Source organism: Manis pentadactyla, chromosome 11, assembly GCF_030020395.1.
Source record: "Manis pentadactyla isolate mManPen7 chromosome 11, mManPen7.hap1, whole genome shotgun sequence".
Classification (NCBI taxonomy): domain Eukaryota; kingdom Metazoa; phylum Chordata; class Mammalia; order Pholidota; family Manidae; genus Manis; species Manis pentadactyla.
Genome location: NC_080029.1, coordinates 75,468,881 through 75,490,755, shown reverse-complemented (window position 1 = coordinate 75,490,755; position 21,875 = coordinate 75,468,881). Strand labels below are relative to the sequence as shown.

The 21,875-nt window shown below is 44.9% G+C and overlaps 1 protein-coding gene across 6 annotated transcripts; it reads left to right on the top strand.

Annotated features, from left to right (window-relative positions):
* Positions 1 to 3,540: 3,540 nt before the first annotated feature.
* Positions 3,541 to 19,216, top strand: LOC118911953 (polyadenylate-binding protein 2). Of its 6 annotated transcripts, none has more exons than XM_036884673.2 (7): positions 15,321 to 15,688; positions 16,043 to 16,157; positions 16,846 to 16,913; positions 17,207 to 17,313; positions 17,774 to 17,861; positions 17,948 to 18,145; positions 19,044 to 19,216. In XM_036884673.2, the coding sequence occupies exons 1-6, from the start codon at positions 15,338 to 15,340 to the stop codon at positions 18,107 to 18,109; spliced, it is 891 nt and encodes a 296-aa protein (XP_036740568.1). In that variant the 5' UTR covers positions 15,321 to 15,337; the 3' UTR covers positions 18,110 to 18,145; positions 19,044 to 19,216. The 6 variants fall into 6 exon arrangements, with proteins under 6 accessions (XP_036740570.1, XP_057344563.1, XP_036740571.1 ...); XM_036884672.2 differs by having other exon boundaries at positions 15,323 to 15,688; positions 17,948 to 18,099; XM_036884675.2 differs by lacking the exons at positions 15,321 to 15,688; positions 16,043 to 16,157; positions 16,846 to 16,913; ... (2 more) ...; positions 17,948 to 18,145; positions 19,044 to 19,216 and adding exons at positions 3,541 to 3,627; positions 3,932 to 4,019; positions 4,491 to 4,930; positions 5,695 to 13,169.
* The last annotated feature ends 2,659 nt before the right edge of the window (positions 19,217 to 21,875 follow it).

The following is a 21,875-nucleotide window of genomic DNA, read 5'->3' as shown; positions in this document are numbered from 1 at the left end:
GACTACCTGTCCTTCCCTCTGGCAGTTAGCTCTCCGGTCTTAGACCATCACCTCTTGCCTTTGCCTTTAGCGAGCTGTCTGCTCTGAGCGTGCGCTCAGCGGAGCTCACCCTCCGGTCCCGCGGTCTCGCGGCCCCGGCCCCCGCCCACAGCCGTCTGACAGGTGTCTCCCCATCTGTCTTCGCTGCTGCTGCACTAGGGGGCGGGGACTCCACCCTTTCGGACCTGAGTGAGACCACTCAGCCATCCCGCCGCCCCATTTTAAAAAGGCCTCAGCCTTTCAGGTGCTGGAAGAGTTTAACACAGGGAGAAAATAGTAGCCTTTCCTTTTTTTGCAGGGGAAGGTTCAAAAAGCCCTGCGTTTCTTTTCAGGGCTTACCGTTTTCTTTTCTAAACCCTATGCTCCAGGTGTGGGAGGGTGTTGGCAGTGGGTGCAAAGAAGGGAAGGTTATAAAAGCTAGTCTCATATAGTAGCTGAGATGTGGCGGCGCTCAAAAGGGTGGGTGGCCCATCGACAAGAATTCTGAACTAAGAGTTGTGGGAAGACATAGTTCAAGTCTTGCCTCTCGTGCTATTTATTGTGACCTTGAGCAAGGCACAACTTCTCTGGACCTCTAGTTTTCTCGTATGTAAAAAAGGGAGTTAGAGTTCTGATCTCTGCCCCAACTATAAGCCCTCTTAAGGGCACGGGCTGTGTCTGATCTATAGTCAGTGTCAGTACATAGTAGGCCCTCAAATTACTGACTGAATGAGCACATAACTCTCTTGATGCTGGGACTGTGGCATTCTAGTTACAGTTGGAGCATCCAAGAAGGGGAGAGAGCTGGCTTTTTTTCTCGATTATGAAAAAAACAAACAAAACATGTAAAGTGTTTAGTTTTTTTTCAACTTCCCTACTGATCTTGTATAATACTTATAATGTGCTAGGTATGGTTGTAAAGAGTTTTACAAATATTAACTCATATAATACAGCTATCAGGAGTAGGGAATATTATTATGTCTGTTTTGCAGATGAGAAAAATAGAGGGAGAGAAGGGATAAGACTTGCTCAGGGTTACATAGATAACTGGGGAGCTGAGATTAGAGTCCACTTTCTTATCCACTTGGTTATGTAAGATTAAACCGTTTAATGGTAATAGTTAACATTTATAGCATATTTAAAAGAGAAATCTCAAAGTAGAAATGGAATCTCCATGTCATTGTACAATTTGTTCCTGTTTGCACTTTATAATATTAACCATTGCATTGCTATTTAGCCAGGACTCATTTTTTAAATGATACTGAGTTTTATTTTCTTATTTTTATACATACATACATAATACATGGACGTACTCTTTTCATATCTTACAATGTAGAATAATACATTAAATTGTATTAAGCAGTTTAAAACTCTCATGTTCTGGTAACAGTTCATTGAAGGAACATATAAGGTTCAAGGTCAGTCTACATGCCCTGAGGTTTTCTGGGAGAAGTCCTATTTCTTTGCTTGAGCTGCCCAACCTTGGCTCTGCAGTATTGGTGTAAGAAGATCCTTGAGGTACACTGCTTTGGACCGGATATAATTAATGTTGTGTCTAGCAGCTCTATTCTGGCTGTTCAGACTGACACTGAACGTTTTTTTCTAAATCAGCCTTTCTTTCTCTTTTTTTCTCTTTGTAGTTCAGTCTTTCTTAACTAGCCACTGCAGTTATCTTCAAACATCTGAGTGAGCCTGCTCAAAAACTGGCCAGAGGCATCGGAAGATTCATTTAATCAACATTTACTGAGGGGCTATTATGCCACAAGGACATGAAAATAAATAAAATTTAGTTCCTGCTCCCACAGAGCATGTAAATAAATGGGCAGGCAGACAGAAACATATTTGGATCCTGAAACTTAAAAGTGTTTATTCAAGTAAATATCTTAGAAGAAATCAGAATTGCAAATGAAGGACTAGACTAGGTTATACTCTAAAGAAGGAGGCAACCTCACTGGTAGCAGCTGAAATGATAAGCCCAAAGCAAATAAAAAATGAGGATGTTTGAAAGGATATAGTCATAAAGGATCGGCAGTGGCTGGGCATTCAAAATGGGAGAACTGAGTTTGGACCTGTAAATGGAATGTAACATTGATTACCTGAAGCAGAAGAGGTGGCCTTGAGGCAGCAATACAGTGTTAAAGTTAAGACAAACTTTCAAGTCGGACAGAATTATATTGAGTCCTGGCTTCTAAGTATGTGGTTTGGGCAAATTAACTTCTCCAAACCTCACTTTCCTCATACATAGAATGGGGATATAACAACAGCGTTAAGGATTGGTGTGAGAATAAAATATCATGCATGTATATAAAACAATTAGCACTAATAAGTCTTCAAAATGTGTTAGTTGTTACTATTGTTATAGAAAAGACTTTGCTTCTCCAGTTACCATAGGTCAGATGGGGATACCAAGGCTTGGGCTGGAGGTAAGCGCAAAAGGACCCTGCAGGAAAGAAAAGTGGATTGCCTCTTTCTGGCTTTTGGTTGGAAATCCCTCCAAATGGAGCTGAGAAGTAGCTGCAAGAGCTGGTGGGCCCATTCAGAATGCCAGAGAGTGCCCTCGTGTGGATCAGCTGTGGTCAGACGGCTTCACACTCTGAATTGCCATGTCTAAATAATAGACATACATATATGTGCATATACATATGTAATCTGAAAGGATAAACGTCAACCTAGACATTGGTGACCTCCAGGAAGGAAGGTGGAATTGTGGGAGGGAAAGAGGGAGGAAAATGGAGGGCTTGTATTTTTTTCCCTATACCTCTATATTGTTTGTTCTTTTCATAATGAAAATGAGTTCGTAAGTTCGGTGCAAAGAATTGAAAAGAAAACAAGTTTGTTTACAAAACAAGATGAGAGAAGTGAAGAAAAGTTACCTTCAGAAACTGCTTGTAATCCTGGCTACTCACGCTCACCTAAACCCCCAGCCACTGGGTTAAAGGTCCTGGAGAAAAGAAGTGAAATATTTGTGTGTGTGTGTGTGTGTGTGTGTGTGTGTGTGTGTGTGTGTGTGTGTGTGTGTGTGTGTGTGTGTGTGTGTGTGTGTGTGTGTGTGTGGTGTGTGTGTGTGTGTGGTGTGTGTGTGTGTGGTGTGTGTGTGTGTGGTGTGTGTGTGTGTGTGTGTGTGTGTGTGTGTGAGTGTGTGAGAGTGATGTGTGCCCGCCAGTTCCTCAGGGTGAGGCTCCTGACAGGCGGTTCCAGTGGAACCGCTCTTCTTTTCCAGGCACCCATTCCCGGGCTGGAAAAGTTCAAAAAGTGCATGGAGGATTAGGAACCTTCTGGAAATGCTGGATTTGCTCCGAGGTTTCCTGAGGCCTAGCCAACTTCTCTGGGCAGCCTCCAGGCTCAGGAGCCCAGCCCAGACCACCAGGCCCTCTCCCTTCAGCTCTTCTAGGCCTCCAGCGTCCCTCTCTCTTCCTGAGTTGTGGCCCTTCCCAAGGCCGTGTCCCAGCCCCGCCCCTCTCTGGACGCATCTCTGGTCCCCATCATCACCCGGCGCCGGGTCCTCCCTCCCGCCCTCCCTTTTCTCCTCCCTCCCTCCTTCCTCCCTCTCTCCCTCCCTCCCAGCTCCTGCACCAGGAAACGGCCCGGATCCCGGCAGAGGCCTGACCCGTGAGATCCCTAACCTGGCAGGCAGGCGGGGTTGGAAACTGGCTGAGGGTGGGGGTGAGGGAGGAGCTGGGCCCTTGGGCTGCACTGGGGGGAGCCTGGAGTAGAGATGGTATAGCAGTCGGCAGGAAGCCCTTGGCCCTGGGTTTCCCGGGAGGACAGTCATTAAACATGGATTCGGCCACACAGCTGGTAGAGCGTTGGGGGCAGGGGCCGGTCCCAGGAGCTGAAACCCCAGCCCTTCTCAGCCCAGACCCTGATCCCTGGCCTTTCCCGCGTAGCTCTGTTCTCCCCCTCCCCTTCCCAGGGCTCCACGCTGGCCAGGAGGATGAAAGGCCCCAGCTGGGGGCTCTTTGCCACCAGCGCTGGGTCCTAAGAGCTGCCATCCAGGCTGGGTGAGTGTCCCCTTCTTTCTCTGTCCTGTGCTACCCTTTGCTTCTCCCACCTTTCCCTTAGTCCCTGTCTCCTTCCCCATCTTGTGCCTCTGCCAGCATCTTCATATCTTGCCTCTGGGGAGGTCCTAAACCCCTTCCTCTAGCCAAAAAGGTATATACTGTGGAGAGGAGGTTGTAGGGGTGTCATAGAGCTGGCGGTGTTTTATTATGGAAGAATCTGAAGTATTTTAAAAATAAAATTTGCTTGTTTTACATTGAATTTGTTATATTAGGAAATTAAAGGCTAGCCCCTCATGCCCTGGCTTCTCACCTTGACTTAATTTCTGCCCCTCCCTGCCCCGTGATCTCTGAACATTTCCTCCCACCTCCCTTCCCGTCTCACTGCCTTGGCCAACCAAGCCTGAAATGAAATGCCCCTTCTGGGCCTCTGACCATTTATTCACGTCAGTCTTTCATCCTTGACTCTTACAGCCGCCCAGATGGCGACCCCAGCCTCGGCCCCAGACACACGGGCTCTAGTGGCAGACTTTGTAGGCTATAAGCTGAGGCAGAAAGGTTATGTTTGTGGAGCTGGCCCCGGGGAGGGCCCAGCAGCTGACCCGTTGCACCAAGCCATGCGGGCAGCTGGAGATGAGTTTGAGACCCGCTTCCGGCGAACCTTCTCTGATCTGGCAGCCCAGCTGCACGTGACCCCGGGCTCAGCCCAGCAACGCTTCACCCAGGTCTCTGATGAACTCTTCCAAGGGGGCCCCAACTGGGGCCGTCTTGTGGCCTTCTTTGTCTTTGGAGCTGCACTGTGTGCCGAGAGTGTCAACAAGGAGATGGAGCCACTTGTAGGACAAGTGCAGCAGTGGATGGTGGCCTACCTGGAGACGCGGCTGGCTGACTGGATCCACAGCAGTGGGGGCTGGGTAAGAAGCTTCTCAGTTGCTGCTCTGCACATCCCTCCACAAAGCTGGTCACTAGGGGGAAGATGGGGTGCTCTGGTTGGGGGCAGCTGTGCTGGGAATAGGCATGGGGGCTGAGTCTCCCTCTTTGGATGTAGTCAGATACCTTCACTACAGGCACCAGTAAGGGTACCAGTTACGGGGGGCCCTGCTAACTGTAGAGGCCTTTTTTGCTAGCATGTGAGAAAAGTCCAGGGCCAGGTGGGGCTAAGTGTGGCCAGGGGATGGGAGAGCGGAACATAACAGAAATGCCCTTGACAGAAGTTGGGACTCTGCACTCCAGGGCTGCCTTGCAGTCATCACTGGATAGCCTCATGGTCCAAAGCAGAGGACAGGATACATAGTAACCAGAGAGTGCCTGGGGGCAGTGGGGGATTGGCCTCCAACTTTCAGGGACTTTGACAGCTGAGCACGTGGCATGGGGGCGGGGGTGGTGTCAGGCATGAGTGGGAGTCAGCAAGCCTTGACAGAGGATACCAGTTCTCAGCAAAAGGTTTGGCCAAGGACAGGATGGGACTCACTTGAGGCAGAGAGGACAAATGAGCCAGATGCTCCTGGGGGACCCAAGGGGCTTGCAGCCAAAGGAGCTTTGGCCAGGGAGGAGCCGGGTATGGGGTAGTGCTTGCAGTGAATGGAACTGGAACTCTCCCTCTCCTCTTCTCTCCACTCTTTCCTCTCCTGACATCCCTTTCTCCCTCTTTCTCTCCTACTTCCCCTCTCTCCCACAGGCGGAGTTCACAGCTCTATACGGGGACGGGGCCCTGGAGGAGGCTCGGCGTCTGCGGGAGGGGAACTGGGCCTCAGTGAGGACAGTGCTGACAGGGGCCGTGGCACTGGGGGCCCTGGTAACTGTAGGGGCCTTTTTTGCTAGCAAGTGAGAAAGTCCAGGGCTAGGTGGGGCTAAGTGTGGCTGGGGGATGGGAGAGCAGGAACAGAACAGAGAAATGCTCTTGACAGAAGTTAGGTGAATGGATGGGCACGGAATGGGGTTGGGAAGGGGCAGGGTAGTGTGTGAGGGAGCTGAATGTGCCAGGCAGGCAGTTGGAAGAATGAGCTGGAGACATCAGGGAATATATTTGGAAAGTCAGGGGCTGGGAGATGGAGCCCTGTTCCAGGGCTGTGGGGAGGTGGGAGGGATCATGCTTGTAGGTGTAGGCACGTGGAATACCCGGAGCTTGATTTGCAGCCCTGAGGATGGTGGACTTGCATAAGGGGTTTCATCTCCATTGGAAGAGTGGGATTTGGGGAAAACACAGAAGGTACATGCCTTTGGAATGGAAAATGGAGGTTCTTGGGTGATAGGGAGAGGTAGCTGTGACAGTGGGCTGCTCACACACACACATATTCGTGTGCATGCTGGACCTTTGTCTAATCTGGTGATGGTGGGATTCTTAAAGAAGAAAACATTCCCTCTTGCAGTGGCAAGAACAAGGGAGCAGTTCTCTGCCCCTCCTCCTAACCCCCTTCTTCCCATTTCCCTTGTTCCAATTCCTCAAGGCCAAGGGGAGAAACACTGTATCCAGACGGAGGGCTCTGGGCATTTCTCTGCTGGAAGTGGTTAGCAGTTCTTCAGAGAGAAAAGCAATTCTGTAGCTGGCCTTGTTCCTTCATCACACCCCTTCCCTGTGTGTTGCATCAAGCACTTGCTGCTGCCTCCTGGGCTCTGACAGGGTGGCAGGGCTGCAGAGCCTGCGGTGGGTGGAGGCTTTGGTAGCTGGACCTGCCTGCCGCCCTCATCTCCCACTGGGGCGCACTGGTGCCTAAAAATTTGTTCCCTGTCTCTGGGACCTTCTATGCCTAAACTTAAATTCTTAAATTGGGGCTCTAATTTTCCTTTTGAGGTTGTAGACATAAATGCTGATCTAGAAGACAGTCTGGGTCATGTACTGTGTCTCAGTAAGACTGTTGATGCCTTGAGAACAACATTCCAGCTCTGAACCCTGTGGGTATGAAGGTGACATGTAATACATGACTGGCCTATTCCATGTGATAGGCTTTGGTGCTGCTTTATCAAGGGCCAGGTGTATGGGTTCTAGAGTACCTACCATGACCTAGAAGCATTTATATTTTCTTTGAAGCCCTACTGTTTGCATGGGTGTTATTTGTCTGTACCTCAGAGTCTGAGGATGTTGACTTTGGAGCGAGCTCACAGTCCTCTAGAGCAGATTCAGATGATTTTTTCTTTTGAGAAATGATTTCACTCCAGATGCATGCCCTGAGCCAGACCTCACTGCTGCACTTTCCAAGGTGCTAAAATTGCTGCTCTCCGGTGGTGACTTCAGACAGTGCTCTAGAACCGCCCTTGATCCTGAGCACTGATCAGCTTAGCTAGACCGGGGTTGACTCTTCTTGGAGATTTTCACTTGGTCCCAGAATGTGGCAACATAGTTGTACTCACAAGAATGTGGGACCAAAATTGGCCTCAGGTGTTTAGCCCAGACTTTCGCTTGGAGAGAGGGCTGCACTTTGTAATGGTATTTATAGGGGAGGTAGGAAGACTGCATGCGTCACTTGGTCTGTCGTGAGTATGCTGATACCGGAAACTCAGAGCTGGTCTGTGGCAGGCAGTTGGGGTGGGGGTGGGGGTCTCTGACTTGCTCAGGACACTAGGCCAGTGGTTTTCAAACCGTTTGGCGGAACCCCCAAGTTTCCTAGGTGTTGCCTCAGGAGCCCCTTGTGGGAGAGGAAGTGGGGGTGGAGGGCACTGAGCAGGCTGGGCTAGGCTGCCTGCCCTCAAACAGAACAGCTACCCTTGTAGCTGTCTTACATATCGGGGTTCAGGGTAAGATTTTATTTGAATTAAGGGGTTTGCTGCTGGAAAAAAAGTTGGAAAACCACTGACTAGACTAGACCATGAGCTCCAAATTGGAGTCTGTGCTCCCCCAGGTTGGGGTAGACTCTTCACCCTACCCTCTACCACAGGATACCTGTCCCTATTAGCTCTCCTAAGGGCCTTTAGCAAACAGGGGCAGCAGGGACCGTGGTCAGGTTACTGAAATGCCCTGCTCCAAGGCCTTCACACCAGGGTAAAAGGAGAGACTGTTTTCTGAAAGGGTAAAGGGCTTGGTCTGGATTTCCAGAAGCAAAGCTTGGATGGGACTATAGTGGGCTGTACAGTTTTGACCTGTCCTGCCCTTCTTAGCTTGAAGGGCAGTGGAAACCCAAGACTCTTCTGTCAGGGAAAACTAGAGACTCTCTTCTAGAGCCATATAGTTCCTTGGGGTTAGCTCTTGGCCAAGAAGGCTGGGTATGGCTCCCAATTTTTAAATCCATTTCATTTTTTTTTTAATTAGGGAAATAAATCTAATTGTCATTTTCCAGAAATTAAATAGGTGGTGAGGGTGTTTCTTGCTCTCTAGAGCCCAAAGGGACAAATAGGGACTTTGCTTAGGCCAAGGAAGGAGCAGAAGTAGGGCAACTAGGTCCTGCAATTATTAATCCCACTCCCCACTTATTCTAGGACATACACTATTTTACTTTTTTAAAATCATAAAATGGCGGGAGAACAGATTGGTTAGTTTAGAAGAAAAAGCTCTATAAATATAAATATATATTCCTGTATTTTTATTTAATAATTTATAAATACCAAGTTCATTTGACTTTTATTTTTGTGTAATATGTAATGGTCGTATTAAAAATAAATAAATAAAGTCCAGAAGTTTAATGAGAAGGACTGAGCAGGGTTTGTGACTTCTACACTGTATATATAGCCTGGGTCAGGACGTTTCTGGATCCAGTCCTCTCATAATGACCGTGTTAAGGGCAAGAATTAGAATAACGGGAATTTGGGAAAGTGTTGAGATTTAAAGAAGAAAATAAAATCAGAGTTGTTCCCCTGTCCCCTACCCTGGCCAAATGCCCAAAGCCGAGAACCCATCTCTGCCACCCCAAGCCTTATGAGGGTTTGTGTATGTTTGACTTCAGGATGGCTACAAATAAAACCAAACAAAGAACACCTACCTAGAATCTTTGTGTGATGGTAATCAAGTCCCTAGTTGTGGTTCAGCTTCTAACCTGAAGTGTATGATAAGCATTTCTCCCCACTTACTTCAGACTTAAAATAGTCTGGCAGACATGGAGGCTCGGCTTCCTTTCCTGGTCTCCTAAGGCATTTGGTTACAGCCATTTTAATGCAAACTGCTAACTTGGATGGAATCTACAGGAATTATTCAGCCTATCCCTCTGTGCTTGTAGTCCAGGACCACATCAAAATTGTGTCTGACAGGAAATGTGGTCCTAACTTTAAATTACAAGCAGGCATAGCTAGTCTTTTGGTAGTCCAGGGCAATAAGATGGTATTTGGGGTTATGTGTTAAATTGTAGTGGAAATGTACTGTTGAAAAGAATCTGATGTTGCGTTTCTATTCCCTAGAGAAAAATCTACAGGGCAAGCCATACTCATATCAGAGAGTGGTGTGGAGAACATGGCAGTTGGAGAAGGGGAATTAGATGCTCTTAATAGTTAATGTCATCAGACTATGATAGCTAGTGAATGCATTTATCTCCACTGTAGTGTGATTGATTTAATGTTTGATTGGTTTATATTTGCCTAGTCCCCAAAAACATCTGCAAGATCTTACTATAAAACACAAAAGACAAAACAATAGAAAATAATACATTTTTAAAGTAGGGGTAAACGGTAAATTGAAATAGTACAACAAGATGATAGCAAAAGGAAAATTCATGCACAGAAAAGAATTCTATAAGGGTATTCCCAAATACTAAAGCTAGGCTGTGAATTCAGCCTTGAGCTTTTTGTCAGCTAAAGCAAATTGAAAAGAAGCAATGAGATTCACATTCCTGTTAGGATTTATAAAAGCCTACAGGTTCCTCAAGATGGGCCAAAAGTTTCGTGGCTCTTCTGAGGTGTTATAGTGGATACCACTGTCTGTAACACCTGACAGCTAATGTGGTACTGTTTTGCACCAGTTTCTTAAAGAAAACCCAAATGGGGATTCAGTAAGTCCATCAAGCTTAACCACAATTTAGCCCACATACGCTCTATGATGCTATAGTTTAATATAGGGTTAAATTTCTGACTACTTGAAAACACTGATGGATTGTTAATCCTTCACACAATTCTCCCTGAATGTTATTTCTCCAAAGGGAACTTTTGATAAAAGTTGGGCAACATTTTGAACTTCTAGCAAATGGATGGATTGTAGATATTCTGTGTTGCAACTTAAAAGCTTTGAAAACTTTAAAAGCTGCCTTAAATGTGGACATAGACAAGGTATAAATAAAATAACAGTATTTTAAAAATCAATCAGAAAATGTAATATGATATAATGGAGTGCTATGTAGTTCTTTATTCATTCAGTCATTCATTCATGCAGAAACTATGTGCCAAACAGTTCTAAACACTGAGGTAGAGAAGTGGACACAAATTTTTGCCCTCGTGTTACTTAACATTCTATAAGGGAGACAAAAACTAATAAACTAACTTATTAAATTCATTTCACAACATTCATTTACATTTCATGTTAGAAGATGATAAATGCCATGAAGAAAAACAATTCATTAGGGCAAGATTGGGAAGGTGTATGTATAGATTTTATTGTTAAGGTCAGGGAAGCTCTTCTTTCTAAGTTGACTTCTTAGTCAACTTAGAAATATAATCATGAAAAATGAAATTGGGAAAATATCTATTGATACAGAAAGATGTTTCTATATCTTACTGGGTAAAAAAAGAAAATAGTATATACAGTATGATCCCATTTTGCTCAAATATATATATATATATATACATATATATATACATATATATGTATATACACACACACACACACACACACACACACGTGTGTATCTCTGTATGTATTTGTGTATTGTAAATGTCATGAAGGGTATATGCCAAAATATCATTAGTGATTATCTCTGGGTGGTGGATTTTATGGGTAATGTTATTTTGGTCTTTTGTATTTTCTGATTTTCTTTTTAAATAAAGAACACATGTTTCTGTACATTAAAGCAAGTTTTCCAGGTACAAAGTTTTTAAAAAGGTAGCCAAGCAAAATGGAAAGTAAGCAGCACAACAGAGGTTTCTTGTCATTTAAATGGCCATCCCACTTCCTTGCAAGGGCAGACATAGGGAGTTGAAGGTGGGAGCAGACTTTGCATTAGATAATAATTGGAGTCTGCTCCAAAATAGAGGTAAGTAAATGACCAATGCTCCAAGGTTCCATATCAGCACCATCCATCAGAAATACAATGCAAGGCACATAATGTAGTTTTGCATTTTCTAGTAGCCTCATTAACAAAGCAAAATGCAACAGGTAAAGCTAATTTTTAATAATTTTTTACTTAACCCAGTATATAAAAACTTTTAATTTCAACTGGTAATTAATATTAAACAATTATTGAGTTTACAATCTCCTTCATACTAAGTTTTTGAAATTTGGTGTATATTCAACAACTTTCAGCACATCTCAATTTGGACTACTCACATTTCAAGTACTCAAGATGTGTGACTAATGGCTACTGTATTAAACAATGTAGTTCTATTACAGAGAATTATGATAGCTGGTAAAAATTTCAAAGCAAGAGTCAAAATTAGTAATGAAACTATTGAGAAGCCACATATTTGTTTTTTAGTGGGAACATTTTTCACTCTGGACAGAACTAGAGATGCCCTTATCCATTTTTACTGATTTGATTTTTCTTTTTTCAACTCTGCTAACCATGCACTTCTGTTAACACATTTTTCTTTTCTCTAGGGCACATCACTGAGTTTCAGTTATTCAGTTAACCATGCACTTCTGTTAACACATTTTTCTTTTCTGTAGGGCACATCACTGAGTTTCAGTTATCCTAAAATTCCATGGCCTTCTAGTGATAGGTTATTACTAAAGGAAAATTATATTCATGAGTGAATCTCACTTCATTACATACTCATTTCTAAAAAATTCATTCTCACAGGGAAACAACCTCTTTGATGTTCTCTGCATCAACATCAGGCAAGATACTGAGTAAGTTTATTACAGAGGATTATTCAGCGGTTATTGAACACAGTGATTGGCAATTTTATTCAATAAATATTTGGGAAAATTTTTTGGAGATTTGCCACAACTTGAGAAAAACATTTCTTTTTTCTAGCTTTAAGAATATATATAATATACATATATGGAGATATATATGTATACTATATATATATATATATATAATACATGTAACATACAAAATATGTGTTAATAGACTGTTACTCTATCTGTAAGGCTTTTTCCAGTCAACAGTAAACTCTTAGTAGTTAAGTTTTGGGGGAGTCAAAAGTTATATGGGGTTTTCCACCCCTAAACCCCACATTGTTCAAGGGCCAACTATAATTAATATGGTGTCACTGCCTTTGACAGTTTAATTGGGAAGTGTCTTACTTTACAAGTCACCATTCAAACATCTTTTTCAATGGTTGGTTTTTAAAAGTAATCCTGCTTATTAGAGCAAGTTTGGAAGTTGGAGTGTTTTAATTTAAAATAAGGTAATATGTGATATTGTGGAAAATCATAGGGCATATTATAAAGAAGATTGATCATAATCCTATTACACAGAGAGAACCACTATTTTAACATTTTGGCTACTTTTAACTGTCTTACCTGAGCTTTTATGATCATACTGTATATACAATTTTGTATACTGAAATTCTGCTTACTGTTATATTGCGAACATTTTTCCTTGTCATTAAAAATGTTTTGAAGGCTTAATGACTATATAAAATTACATCTGTGTGTATATAGTAATTTTCCTGAATGTGCATTTGGACATTCAAGTTGTTTACATTTTTTGCACTTTAATGAACATATTCTTAAACATTTATCCAGTTTTAGAGTATTTCTTCAGAGCACATTACAAGAAATACAATTATTGGGTTAAGCATCTTACCATTTTAAAAGCTTTTAGAACATACTGCCAAAGAAAAGACTACTAGTTCTTGTTCCTTTTATCCCCCAATGCCCCAGTTGTTTTGTTGAAAAATTAGATGTACATAGTTGTAATTGTATTTTATATACAATTTCATATTCTACTTTGGCCTAGCAAAAATTATTTTTGCATATTATCATGCTATGTGTAAACCTTTTAATAGGTGCATAATAATCCTTGCCTGTAATTATAGTTTGTTAAACATTTGTCTATTATTGGAATTTAATCTTTTTCCAATTTCAATCATACATAATGTAATTTTAGTATATTATAGTAATTTTGATCTGTACTTTGAAAGCTGGCTTTAAATTCCCTGATCACTTCTAATTAGTTCCATGACTTGGGCAAGTTACTTCACTCTTTCCTTGGCCCTAAAAAGGGTTATGTTTTGGAAATACTTCATAGGGTTGCTGGAAGAATTCAATGAAATAATAATGAGTCTAGGGTAGTGCCTGTTACAAAGTCAAGTGCTCAACAAAATAGGATTCAAAGGCATTATTTAAAAAATCACATTTCCCTTAATCGGCTTGCTTATTTAAATTACGTACCATTAAAACATCCAAGGCTTGATTGGGTTGAGATCAGCAGAAAATACTTCTTCCAGAGAACTCAGTTTGTCTTTGGTGTCTCTCAGACCACTGAAGCTGAGAGGGCTGATGAAGTAATTTTCAGTGAAATTTTAAGCAACTGTGATTCTACTCCGACTTCCCGTTTCTGAGGTAACGATTTGTGGGAAAAGGGTGAGGGGAAAAGTGGGGTACACTGAGAAATGTTTTTTTTTGCCTTCTTGGCTTGCTCATAGGGATCTTTTCTTGTCCAAATCCCCTTGCCCCAGCCATAAATATCCTGTTGGGGTTGTTTGGTATTTGTATGGGCTTATGTGAATCTGGCTTACAAACCGTAGCTTGCTCTGGCTACAGATGACCTCTTGCAAATTTAGCACCACCGTTCCTTACTTTTTAATAAATGTATAGCATCACTACTAAAATACGGCAATCCTGCCTTCCAGGGCTAGGTCTAATTGGCATCGCAAAAGTGCAGAGGTGTGATGACAACCTGTATGGAGAAACTCTTCCTGGGTCTGAAAGAGGGTTTCAGGGCTGGGAAGGCCCTGAAGATGAAGGGGGGTACCCAGGTCTTAATCACTGCATCCAGACATTTATCGGACACTTACTATGTGCTAGGCATATTGCCCCACTGTGGAGCTACAAATATAAATAGGATCTAGTCTCTCATCTCCAAACTCACAACCTAGTTAAGAAACGCGGCACAAAGCGAGTAAACACATAGTGGAGGTAGGTACGCTTGTCTTTGGAGAGGAGGGGAGGCTAGTAAAGGCTCCCCAGGAGAAAAGGTGATGCTGGGAGTTCGCAGTAGTCTGGTCGTAGGGAGGCTGCATACACAGAGGCACAGACGTGGGTACATACACTCACTGCAACGAGTGTGGACATAACATTCGTGAAGTAGCCTGGCCCTGAGGTCTCTGTGGCCACAGTGAAGACTGAGATTTTTAACTGGCCAGCAGAGGGAAGCCAGCTGGTAGTGATGAGGACCGAAGGGGTGACACTGGATACTGACAAACCTATTAGGGGGCTGTAGCAAACAGTCCCAACAGAGAAAACAAGCTGAAACGGGTATGAGCAGAGGCTTGGAAAGTATGCCTGTGCACGAAGACAGAACGGACAGGACTCGGGACTGATAGCTCTGGAGGGAGGATTTCTCTATGCCTTCCGGAGTGGGAAACCTACTGGATGGTGGTGCCAATAACTGGATGGGAAAGTTAGCTTCCTCCTGGAGAGCTCCATTCTGAGCGCTCCACTTCCAGGAACATCCCATCTACAGGTGTTCTAGTCAGGAGACCAGTTTACAGAAACCGCCGAAATGCTTCCGGCTTGTGCCTTCCAACATTTCACTGGCTAGCAACCAGTATTATCAAGATGGCGGCCCACTGAGGACTAGTCATGTGACCGTGGGTTTCCCTTGCTGGAGGCCCGGCAATCCGTTGTAGGACAAGGTTCACCTGTCACGAATCCGTGTCAGCCCTTCGAATTTCGCAAGCCAATCCGCGTTTGAGACTGGGCCACTGCGGCGAGTCGATCAGGAGATTGGTCCCTTCCACTCGCCTAGCCAGTGTCCAATCACCGAGCGTCATATAGTTTGCGGACCGGCCGGAAGGCGGCAGAGAAGCGGGGATGTCGTCACAGCGTGGCGGTATTGTTACCTAAGGACTTGAGTGGCGGAGGGCATGTGTTGACTGACAGACTGATTTCCCCTACCGGGATTTGAGAATTTGGCGCAATGCCCCGCCCTAGAGGTGGGGTCTTATTTGATTGCCAAGTTATATTCCCCAATGGCGTTCTAGCTCTTGGTAACGGGCAGGCTGTCTGACTAATGAATCCTTGGCGTGGCCGGCGCAGCTCTCCAATCGCCGGGCGGCGGGCCCCAGTCTGAGCGGCGATGGCGGCGGCGGCGGCGGCGGCAGCAGCAGCGGGGGCTGCGGGCGGTCGGGGCTCCGGGCCGGGGCGGCGGCGCCATCTTGTGCCCGGGGCCGGTGGGGAGGCCGGGGAGGGGGCCCCGGGGGGCGCAGGGGACTACGGGAACGGCCTGGAGTCTGAGGAACTGGAGCCTGAGGAGCTGCTGCTGGAGCCTGAGCCGGAGCCCGAGCCCGAAGAGGAACCGCCCCGGCCCCGCGCCCCCCCGGGAGCTCCGGGCCCTGGGCCTGGCTCGGGGGCCCCCGGCAGCCAGGAGGAGGAGGAGGAGCCCGGACTGGTTGAGGGTGACCCGGGGGACGGCGCCATTGAGGACCCGGTGAGGGAATGAGGGCGAGCGAGCTGGGCCAGCCGGGTCACGGGAGGCTCGAAGCTCGGGCGAGCCGGAGGCAGGCGGGGGGTGGGGGTGGGCGGGGAATAACGTGGCTGGGCCGGGCCTGGGGAAGATCTTCGACCGCCTGAGGGGGCCCGGGCGGGCCGGTACGGGCGTCGTGGGTGCCTAGTGTTGTTATAGAGAAGGTGGCTCGCTTTTTTTTTTTCATCGTGACTCCCGCGTGGGAAGAGGGAAATGGCCGAGCATGGCTGCGGCCGCGCGCGTCCCGACAGCAGGACACAGCCCCTGCTACGTTGGTTCCTCTTAAGCTCTTCTCCATACTCTCTCCACTCTTTGTAGGAGCTGGAAGCGATCAAAGCACGAGTCAGGGAGATGGAGGAAGAAGCTGAGAAGCTAAAGGAGCTACAGAACGAGGTAGAGAAGCAGATGAATATGAGTCCACCGCCAGGCAATGGTGAGTGAGTAACTGGCTATTGCACGCGGAGCCCGGTTCCTCGGACTGGAAGGGTTGTGGAAGCCCGGGTTATATGGGATTAGATGCTTGGGACCTTGGCGCTGCTTGTCTGAGCAGTTAATTACTGAACAGGTGCCGCGGTCACAGTCCATTGTATGTTCCTCTGACCTTTGTGAGACAGACCTATGTTTTGGTGTTGGTAGTCTTGTGCCTTTGTCGCTGTTACAAATGTGTTGCTCTTTGTTCTTAGTTACCTCTAGCCTTTGTGGAGGTTGCCAGCTGGCATTTGACCTTCAAGTTCAATAGTTTTTCATTCAGTTGGAGACCCTATATTTAGGACTCCTAAGAGAAACTGCTCAGCTGTAGGGCGCTTCCCCTTTAATCTAGAAACGTCGAGTCTCAGCCCACTTATTGTGTTCACTTTTCAAATCATTTCAACCATAGCTACTTCATAGGGACTTGATTTGGAGGCAGGAGGGGATTCTGTACTGTTCCCTTCGATTTTTAAGAATGTATTAATCTAATTGGCAAATACTTAGCATCTAATGTGTGCTAGACACTATTCTTGGTAAGGAGCAGAACAGACCAAAGTGTTTTACCTAGTAGTGGTGGTAGTAATTAGTGGTAGTGGTACATATATTGGTTAAATAGAAACAAGTACTTTTTTTCTGATTTTTTTTCTTCAAAGCTGGCCCAGTGATCATGTCCATTGAAGAGAAGATGGAGGCTGATGCTCGTTCCATCTATGTTGGCAATGTATGTACTAGGGCTGTGATTGGAATTAGGGTAAGGTGTTACTTAGTAGGAATCTTGACCATCTCAAGGATAGGATTTAGGGAGTTGAGGGAGGGTTGGGAGGAGGTAAAAGGTAATGGTGATCAATAGAGATTCTGGGGTTGGAAAGAAAAGACATTAGTTCCTTAGAGAACCAGATTTGATGTACCTGGGTGTGCATGGGTGGCTCAACCCAAAGGCTAGGCAGGATACCTGTTGAGATGGGCGTTTGCCTGGTACCTGTGAAATGTACCCCCACACACACGCCTCCACAGGTGGACTATGGTGCAACAGCAGAAGAGCTGGAAGCACACTTTCATGGCTGTGGTTCAGTCAACCGTGTTACCATACTCTGTGACAAATTTAGTGGCCATCCCAAAGGGTAAGTAGGGAAGTAAGTTGAGGTCGTTTTAATCACAGTTTTAAAATAGATAAATTGTGTTTTATATTGAACAGTAAGTTAATTTGTTGTTAAAACAGATCTTTGTCTTAAGATAGGGCATTGATGTTGATATATATTGCATATAAATTCCTTCAGAGGCCAGATAGATAACAAAGATGAGGGCTAGGTGTAGGTAGGAATCATGAACTTGAGGGGAGGGACCGCTTCTGCTTGGCTCTGGCTGGTTCACCATATGGAAATCCAGGCCCTGTGTCTTATTTTATAATTTTCCAAGAGTAGCTGGACATTTTAATATGAATCTTGCATTTAAACAGTTTTTGACAATAGGAAAAAAAACGTGTACACTTTGTGCTGAAGTAAAGCATACTTGCAAGTTGGGTTTGACCTGTGAGCCACTGTTTGCAATTTGGATAGGTAAGGTGACAATCATTCTTCTCAGGTTTGCATATATAGAGTTCTCAGACAAAGAGTCAGTGAGGACTTCCTTGGCCTTGGATGAGTCTTTATTTAGAGGAAGACAGATCAAGGTAAGCCCCATGCCCATTGCTGTTCTGGTTCTGTGAGCTTGCCAGGTTGACTCTGAGGCTCTCTGTTGTACATCCTTCACTCTCAGGTGATCCCAAAACGAACCAACAGACCAGGCATCAGCACGACAGACCGGGGTTTCCCACGAGCCCGATACCGTGCCCGGACCACCAACTACAACAGTTCCCGTTCTCGATTCTACAGTGGTTTTAACAGCAGGCCCCGGGGTCGCGTCTACAGGTCAGGATAGATGGGCTGATCCTCTTCCCCGCCTCCCATGAGCCCTGTATGTTTCCTTCTCTCCTGATCTGAGGAACCTCCCTCCCCTTACCCTCCCCTTGGTCTCCAGGGACGTGGTCTCCTGCCTGTGCAGGGTGAGGAAGGTAGTTGCAGGCCAGGCCAGGCGGCCTGTCTCATCTTTTTCTGGAGCAGGAATTGGTGGTAAAGGCTGGATCCTTCCACTCTGTTCTGAGAGATGCTTCTCCCCCCCAGCCTTTTCTCCTTGAGAGTTGGTGGCAGTGAAGGTGTTTGTTTACACAGAAGGTGGGGAAGAAAAGGGCCTCAGGGCAGTGAAGGCACTGCTTGGACATTTGCCACTTTTCTTAGAGTTAGAGACAGTTGGAGTTTCAATCTCCTTTGGAGGAATACCAGAGGCCAGTTGCTCCTCAACTGCTATGTAGGAGGATACTGAGAGATTTACTCTCTAATTGAGCCAGTCTTCTTCAGGGTTAACTTTCTCATGGGCCTGGTGTTGGACCCATGCCCTTGCTTTATTTTACTTCCATCTCTTAGATTTGAGTAGACAGCTTAGGCATGTATATAAACCTTGGCTTTTCATAAGATTTACCTGTCTGCTTCCAGGAGTTAGGATCTGTTGGTGAGGGTCTAGGGTTTAAGAACTGTGGAGAAGTTAAAAACTGGGTAAACAATGAGTTCCCTTTCTCTCCCTAGTGGCTCTAGTGAACAACTTAATTGCCACTATTTGGCAAATATTGTGTTAACCAACCCCTCCCATTTGCCAGGTGTGTCACTATTCCTAGGATTGTAGGGTCAGTTTTAGGACACTTGGGAACTTTTCTCCCCTCCTTCCCTTCACAGTAACTGGGGCGAGGGCCCACGGGGAGGGGCTTGTACTGAACTACTTAGTGATCATGTTAACACCTAACTCTCCTTCTTTCTTCCAGGGGCCGGGCTAGAGCGACATCATGGTATTCCCCTTACTAAAAAAAGTGTGTATTAGGAGGAAAGAGAGGAAAAAAAGAGGAAAGAAGGAAAAAAAAAAAAAGAATTAAAAAAAAAAAAAAAAAGAAAAACAGAAGATGACCTTGATGGAAAAAAAAATATTTTTTAAAAAAGATATACTGTGGAAGGGGGGAGAATCCCATAACTAACTGCTGAGGAGGGACCTGCTTTGGGGAGTAGGGGAAGGCCCGGGGAGTGGGGTGGGGGCTGCTCATTTGCTCTGGGGATGCGCCATGGACACGTCTCAACTGCACAAGCTGCTCCCCGTTTCCCTGTCCCACTTCACCCCTTTGCGGGCTGCTCAAGGGTAGGTGGGCATGGATAGTAGGAGGGGTTTTTTTTTTACCCAGGGCTCTGGAAGGACACCAAACTGTTCTGCTTGTTACCTTCCCTCCATCTTCTCCCTAACTTTCACAGTCCCCTCCTGCCTGCTCCTGTCTTGCCAGGTCTACCACCCACCCCAACCCTCTTTTCTGGCTCCCTGCCCCTTCAGATTGCCTGGTGATCTATTTTGTTTCCTTTTGTGTTTCTTTTTCTGTTTTGAGTGTCTTTCTTTGCAGGTTTCTGTAGCCGGAAGATCTCCGTTCCGCTCCCAGCGGCTCCAGTGTAAATTCCCCTTTCCCTTGGGGAAATGCACTACCTTGTTTTGGGGATTTGGGGGTGTTTTTTGTTTTTCAGTTTTTTTTGTTTTGTTTTGTTTCCTTTGCCTTTTTTTCCCTTTTATTTGGAGGGAATGGGGAAAGTGGGAACAGGGAGGTGGGAGGTGGATTTTGTTTATTTTTTTAGCTCATTTGCAGGGGTTGGGAGTTTTTTTTTTTTTAATATGTGTCATGAATAAAGTTGTTTTTGAAAATAAAAGTTGTTTGGCCTTTCAGGTGTAAGGATTATTTATCTTTTGTTTTCTCTTAGATCCCAGTGGCTGCTAATTCTTCTTTGTGGAAATGCTAATGTTGTAGAGAGGAAGTTCCCATTTATGAATTGTGGAGTAGGAGTTGAAATTAGAACTAGCAGAAACTTGTGTAGTTGAGGATGGTGGGTTTTCTGGATAGCATGTAGCCTTCATTGTCAATTGAATGGTAATTAAATGAGCCTGGGAAAGTAAAGGAATGGTCAGATGAGAAAAGTAAAGGAATGGTCAGATGAGAGTAGTCTAGTAGCACTAATACGGGCTCCTGATAAAATTTATGTGCAAATGAACTGTTTACACCAGTGCTAGGTTCTTAGATTAGGGTCTGGATAGCCCTTCTTTTCTTCCCTAGGTAGGCTCAAAAAAGAAGAAAAACCCATTTATTTAGCTACCAAAGGTAATTTGCAAAAGTTTATATTGTCTTAAGCCATCCAGTGGCCATGTATGTTCAGCTAATTTATTTTGGATTATTAGGATTTAGCTGGGTTTCATTGTTTTCAGTATCCTTACTTTAGTAGCTACTTGGAATTAACCTAATTTCCCCATTTTATATTCTTTTTTTTTTTTTTTTTTGGCTATCATTAATCTGCAATTACATGAAGAACACTATGTTTACCAGGCTCCCCCATCACCAAGTCTCCCCCTACGCACCCCACTATAGTCACTGTCCATCAGCGTAGCAAGTTGCTGTATAATCACCTGTCTTCTCTGTGTTGCGCAGCCCTCCCCATACCCGCCCACAACACTATACATGCTAATAGTAATGCCCCCTTTCTTTTTCCCCGCCCTTATCCCTCCCTTCCCACCCGTCCTCCCAGTCCCTTTCCTTTCCCTTTGGTAACTGTTAGTCCATTCTTGGGTTCTGTGATTCTGCTGCTGTTTTGTTCCTTCAGTATCTCTTTGTTCATATACTCCGCATATGAGTGAAATCATTTGGTACTTGTCTTTCTCTGCCTGGCTTACTTCACTGAGCATAATACCCTCTAGCTCCATCCATGTTTTTTTAAATGGTAGGATTTGTTTTCTTATGGCTGAATAATATTCCATTGTGTATATGTACCACATCTTTATCCATTCATCTACTGATGGATACTTCAGTTGCTTCCATTTCTTGGCTATTGTAAATAGTGCTGCGTTAAACATAGGGGTGCATCTGTCTTTTTCAAACTGGGCTGCTGCATTCTTAGGGTAAATTCCTAGAAGTGGAATTCTTGGGTCAAGTGGTATTTCTATTTTGAGCATTTTGAGGAACCTCCATACTGCTTTCCACAATGGTTGAACTAATTTACATTCCCACCAGCACTGTAGGAGGGTTCCCCTTTCTCCGCAACCTTGCCAACATTTGTTGTTGTTTGTCTTTTGGATGGTAGCCATCCTTACTGGTGTGAGGTGGTATCTCATTATGGTTTTAATTTGCATTTCTCTGATGATAAGCGATGTGGAGCATCTTTTCATGTGGCTGTTGGCCATCTGAATTTCTTTAGAGAACTGTCTATTCAGCTCCTCTGCCCATTTTTTAATTGGATTATTTGCTTTTTGTTGACGTGTGAGCTCTTTATATATTTTGGGTGTCAACCCTTTATCAGATCTGTCATTTATGAATATATTCTCCCATACTGTAGGATACCTTTTTCTATTGATGGTACAGAAGCTTTTTTTTTGTTCTTTGCTGTACAGAAGTTTTTCAGCTTGATATAATCCCACTTGTTCATTTTTGCTTTTGTTTCCCTTGCCCAGGAGATATGTTCAAGAAGAGGTCACTCATGTTTATGTGTAAGAGATTTTTGCCTATGTTTTTTTCTGAGAGTTTTATGGTTTCATGACTTACATTCAAGTCTTTGATCCATTTCGAGTTTACTTTTGGGTA